This window comes from Palaemon carinicauda, chromosome 38 (assembly GCF_036898095.1).
Source record: "Palaemon carinicauda isolate YSFRI2023 chromosome 38, ASM3689809v2, whole genome shotgun sequence".
Lineage (NCBI taxonomy): Eukaryota > Metazoa > Arthropoda > Malacostraca > Decapoda > Palaemonidae > Palaemon > Palaemon carinicauda.
This window is the reverse complement of record NC_090762.1, coordinates 67,101,681-67,108,063: the sequence shown is the minus strand read 5'-3', so window position 1 is coordinate 67,108,063 and position 6,383 is coordinate 67,101,681. Positions and strand designations below refer to the sequence as shown.

The 6,383-nt window shown below is 39.5% G+C and overlaps 1 protein-coding gene across 1 annotated transcript; it reads right to left on the bottom strand.

The window, feature by feature from the left end:
- Positions 1 to 5,481: 5,481 nt before the first annotated feature.
- Positions 5,482 to 5,865, bottom strand: LOC137630362 (uncharacterized). The gene has a single exon (XM_068361793.1). It carries the CDS (start codon positions 5,863 to 5,865, stop codon positions 5,482 to 5,484), a length of 384 nt encoding a protein of 127 aa, XP_068217894.1.
- Positions 5,866 to 6,383: the final 518 nt, after the last annotated feature.

The following is a 6,383-nucleotide window of genomic DNA, read 5'->3' as shown; positions in this document are numbered from 1 at the left end:
TTGGCGGGCAATTCAACATGATTTGGCGCCAGCGCCATCCTACCTTTCCGTCCGCACCTTGTAATATGCTCCCACGCACATTTGAATAAAGTATTTCACAGCTTGCTGGAGAACATCCAATAATGTCTCCACCCTGCAGACAGAGCTTGTCGCAATACAGCAAGCATTAAAATACTCTATTGAAAATGAGGAAGGACCAGTAGTCATCCATACTGATTCACGATCCTCAGTGCAGGTCCTACAGCAGGACAAAAACAAAGAAAACAAATCCCTGATAGCGGACATTAAAATCCTCTTACATCAACATAATGAAAGAAACAGACTAGTAACTATAAACTGGATCCCCAGTCACATCGGGATACCAGGGAATGAAAAGGCTGATGAGCTAGCCAAAAGCACCAAACACATTCACAATGTACAGGTGCACATACAGCCTGCACTGCAACAAATCAAAAGCAAAATAAAGACACAGCTCAAGAACAACCTAATCAAGGAACTACATATGAGGATAGAGAATGGCTCCCCCTCTGCAACATGGTACAAATGGGCATCGGAACTAGAACCCCCTCCCATAGACAGATACACCCCAAGAAAACTGGCAGTATGTATACACAGACTCCGGCTGGGTTACAAAGCAAACTGGGAACTCCTAGATGACATCCAGACAAGGTGTGAACACTGTGATGTCATACCACAACAAGCTCTCCTGCACTATCTACTAGAATGCAGAGAAACAGCACAGCTACGAGGTGATCTACTTGTAGACACCAACACACCACATGCCATGAAAGAGGCAGCCACACTGGCAAAAGCAATTGTCGAAAGCATAGACACACATGCACAGTTGCTTTCAACACTACCTCCACCAAGGTAAGACCTCCTCATTCCATGCACCATCTCATCCCCTCATTGTAAGGCTCTATTCACATCACCCCCTTTCACTTCTCAACTAATCTACCACTTAAAATCTCTCTGCAGGGACCCTAGGGAGTAAAGGGTTGGACAACCCCACCTGCACAATTTTTCTCTAATCTTCAAAAGCCTTACACCCCCACTTTTCAAACTACCACTATCCGAGAAATGATGGCCCTCTACCACTACCACCATCATCCTTACCCTATCCACATCTTTTTCTACTACTAAAAACCTTTCAAATTTCCATTAATGCAACTACCTTAAAAAAGTTTTACAGATCACCTACGGGCCAACCAAGGGAAAGGCCCGTGCCAACAACAAGTGTTGGCTTTAATATCCCAACAACAACAATGAATAAAGTGTCAGTTGATCTTGGTGACGCTTGTCTCACTGTCCTTACACTACCACCTAACAGCTACCAGATAACTGTAACTCTAGTTAAGCTTATTTTATCAGATTCTCTATAAAATAGATATAACCAATCGTCTTAACATCAACAAAGCAACTGTTTATAGATGGCTAAACGATACAATGAAGGAGAAAAATTTAAAAGCCATCCTAGAAGGTTAGAGACCTCGCTTCTGCACAACCGTAGAAGAAGACGAAGAGTTATAAAGCCAATAGCATAGACCTAGACTCCAGAGCTATCCTATCATTATCACCATTATTATTGTTATTATTATTATTATTATTATTATTATTATTATTATTATTATTATTCAAGATACGTTGTTAGTCTTTCTGTAGAATTTGCACATGACACACGGGGCTGAAAATGTCTGACCCGATTTTAGTCTTCCGTTCGTAAAGTAAACGTAAAATAGAAAGGTAGAATTAATTGTATTTTAATGGGGAAGATAATTCACACTTCGCCTAATTATTGATTTACTAATTTTCCTCAAACTGAAGAAACCTAAACTATGAGTTGTAATACTTTATTGCAAGTTTTGAACTCACGATCTTAACAAACATTTGTTTTATACATAAAATGACACAAGAAAAAAATAAATAATAACTTTGAAATCATACCCAATTGCATAAATTGTTATCATTAGACTATAGCGCTCTGCTTAAAGTGGTCTCCACCTATCCACCTAGACGCCCTCTTTCCCAGTTTGAATCTATCCAGACAGACAGCTCAAAGACTATTCTTACTGAATTTCGCGGAGTCTCGTTGACAAAGGGATTCTTGCTACATTAACATATTTAATTTTCGTTCTGAAATGTCATTTTCCCATGAAATGTTTTTTTTAACGATCTAATATTATTCAGTGATAAAATTATCCATAACAAGGGACCAACGTTGTCTCATACATACACATGTTTACAAAGTGCAATGCAAGATTTAATACTAAGTGGCAGCTTAAGAACAACGCTTGTCCGAAGCAAAAAATAAGAAAGTATCACCAGTTTTGCTGCATACAGTACCATGGAACATTCCTCATATTTACCTAGGCATGCACGTATATAATTGGGATATCCATATAAAGCTGCAGCAAACTCATGCGCTTCACTATCTAGATCTGCCACCCTATCAAAAACTTTATCTTTTAAAAAACTTGCAGCCACTAACAACATGTTAGCTCTTTCAGAAGTACAAACTCTGAACTTTTTCCTGATCTTGCTCTTTCTAATCAACAAATAACACATTTTAAGTTTTCTGAGTCGTCTTGGCCTGGGGGAAGACGAGAAGCTGACATAGATCTTCGCTTTAGGTTCTATTCAACACTTAAGAATTTTCAGATAAATCGGCTCTCGCTCCTTCATTTTCCTTTCCATCCATCTTATCAACAATAATTTGAAGTGACTTTGCCATGGTGTATGACTGGTAGCATAAATTGTTGCAATGGTTTATGATATAATCTTCATCGACCATTTTTAGACCTTTTAGAACCACACCCTGGCGTATTTGGGCAGTATCTAGATTCGGTTTTCTTCAATTCTCCGTTGAAACTACTTATTTAGTCTTTCTGACAGATTATATACAGTAATGTTTATAAAAACTTTCCCTCTCTGCCATAATATGTAAATGAACACTGTCTTGCAACGCACTACCAGTAGGAGACTTGTCTTCACCCATAGTTCAGTTCTTCATATAAAGCAGGCCACTGCTCTTAAAAAAAAAAGAGAAAATAAAATAAAAAAAAATAGAAATAAAAGAAAAAAAATTTAGTGATACGATGGGGAAAAGACTGCAGATTTCCTGTTTTTTCAAAAATAATTATGACAATAATACCAATGGGATACTCTTACATAGAAAGTAATACGATGTGGGGAAAACTGCAGATATCCTGTTTTTTAAAAATAATTATCACAATAATATCAATGAATAATCTTACATAGAAAATGCCTTTTCAAACTTTCCGCCCTCAAAAATTTCCCTTTAACCTAAAAATTAAGCCTGCACATTGACTGATTTATAGGCCAAGAAATGCCCAGAAGAAAACATCCACTATTTTTCAAAATGCTTATAAATATTGTTGCATCAAATTTGAAATATCTACCCAAGTTTTTCTAATCATCTAATGGTTCAGAATCAAATTTTTGACCTAAAAATGTTTGCAAGGGTATAGGCTGGGTTCAGGACTAGAGGGGTTGGAGATCGGTTCTGTAATCTGTGGAGATGTGGCAACAGTGGGGGAATCCGTTTGAAATCAGGTACCGTCCATTATCTGACATTTCTCGCTGTGTTAAGCATAACTGTCTCCATTCTCCTTACGCCCATCTTACCTACCAGTTAGAAAACGAATTGATATAAAAAAGAATTGTTGAAAGCTTATTTAAAAACAACTTTTGACCTTTCTTTCAGTAACTGGGTAAAGTAAGAAATGAGATATTATGTAACTTAGGAACATACATTTTTAAACAATATAATGTACATTATCTTGAGTGATATTATATATGGTGCATGTCCTTATGTGGCATAATGCAGGTAGTAGGTTGGGCATGGCACCAGCCACCCATTGAGATACTACCTTTGACTGGCCAGACAGTACTGCATTGTATCCCTCTCTGGTAACGGCTCATTTTTCCTTTGCCAACTTATATACCGAATAGTCTGGCATATTCCTTACACATTCTCCTCTGTCCTCATACACCTGACAAAACTCAGAATACCAAATAATTCTTTTTTTGTATAAGGGTTTATCTAGTGTGCTGTAGTTGTTCAATGGTGACTTTCCTCTTGATAAGGGTAGAAGAGACACTTTAGCTATGGTAAGCAGCTCATCTAGGAGAAGGACACTCCAAAATCAAACCATTCTTGGGTAGTGCCATAGCCTCTGTACACATGGTCTTCCACCGTCTTGGGTTAGAGATCTCTTGCTGAAGGGTACACTCGGGCACACTATCTTTTTTCTCGTACTCTTGTTTTATAGTTTATATATGAAATGTCTAATTTAATGTCCTTACTGTTCTTATAATATTTTATTTTGATTGTTCAATGGCTAGGTTAATTAAGTAAAATTTGCAAATCAAATCTCCTGAAATTACATATAAAAATTAGACTAAATATCAGTTTAGTGAGATTGGTGTTACTCTATGGCCATGAATAATGGTATGACAATGAACAATCTCCAATAGATTTAGTAGATTTGAGAACAAAACCCTCAGAAGGATATTGGGATTTGAATGGCAGGACAGGATTAGAAATGAAACTATAAGAGAGATTACTCAAGTGCCATATGTTGATGAGATCATGATGGTTTGCGGATGCTCTTCACACTCCCCAAGAGAGATCAGTTCACCAAACGTTCAGCTGGGCTCCTTTAAGCACTAGAAGAATTGGAAGACTCAGATCTACATGGCTGAGGATTATGAAGCGTGAAGTAGGAGATGATGAATGGAGAAGAATTGAATTAAAAGCTCAAGATAGAGACAACTGGGGAAATCTAACCAAGGCACTTTGCGTCAATAGCCGTAGGAGGAGATGATGATGATGATTGTCCATTACTTGCCAGATGATGCCGATAATCACCTGCGAGTGATTAGTTGGCGGGCCAGATGTGCAATTGGTCCTTCACACACAGAAGGATGCTCCTAAATCACCGCATTACTCAACACAGCAAAGCAAGCGCAGTGATGCTCACACCACGGAGGATAGTCATGCACTGTCACGGTCCGAGGCCGTGACGTCACTCCGCCTGGCACGAGATGTCTCTCTGAGCTGACCAATCATAGAGCTAGAACATAGCTATGCCCACATAAGGTTATGTCTTTGGCACTTGGAGTAGGTCCTGGAGAACAAAGTAAGGGAAACTACATTAATCTTCTTGGGTTAACAAAGAACACAATAATTTCTTGGAAATACATAATGGCTTTATGTCTTTGGCACTTGGAGTTGGTCCTAGAGAACATAATAAAGGAAACTAAATTAATCTTCATGGTTTAACAAAGAACACAATCATTTCTTGGAAATACATTATGGCATATCTTACAACGCCCTCAATTTGATCATGGGTTACTTCATTCAAATGACCTTGCTAATTTTCAACTCAAATAATTAATTCGACATTCTCAAATTTTACAGAGTAGCGCTTGGCGTTCACTCATTACACCTCACATAAATCACTTTATATCATCTCCTTTATCCTTTTCCAAGTGAGGGTACAGTTTCTGCATGGGCCTTTTAAACTCACCATTATCTGCCTTGATCAAGGCTTGATGTACGCGACCGTCAGTGCTCCGAGGGACCTCTATGATTTTCCCTAGAGGCCATTTGCTTTGGGGAAGCCGCTTGTTCAGCGTTAAAACAACGTCACTGATGTCGATGTCACACTTTGGGACTGACCACTTCTGGCGCTTCTGGAGCAAGGAGAGATACTCCTTTATCCACCTGCGCCAGAATTCGTCAGCTAGGAACTGTGCCCGTCTCCATCGCCTCTTCACATACATGTCCTTCTTGCAAATGGATGCAAAGGGATTGGGTGACCCTTTAAAAGTCAGGATCATTTTAGGCGTGAGAGGGGCAGGGCAGTTCGGGTCGTTGTTGATCTTCGGTAGAGGTCAGCTGTTCACGACTACCTCTACTTAGTAGAACAGAGTGCGAAACATTTCATCAGCCGTGACTTGTTGGAGACAAGCCACTGTGGGGGCTATTCAGACAGACCTGATCAGACGCTCCCACACTCGGCCGAAGTGTGAGGCATGTGGTGGATGAAAGATCCACTCTATGCCTCGGATTGAGAGTGTCTCTGATTTATCCTTTGTTGAAGCCATGGAGAGCTTCTCTTAGCCTTCGTTCCGTGGCCATAATGTTGGTCCCATTGTCGAACCACATTCTCTTGATAGGACCCAGGCGAGCGAAGAAACGCCTGATGGCATTGATGAATGAGTATTGTTCTATTTTTATTGATCACTTCCAGGTAGACTGCTCGTGAGGTAAGGCACATAAAGATAGTGCCCTATCACTTCACTGTGGACCTTCCTTGTTTCACTAAGAACGGTCCGAAGCAGTCCGACCCAGTGTT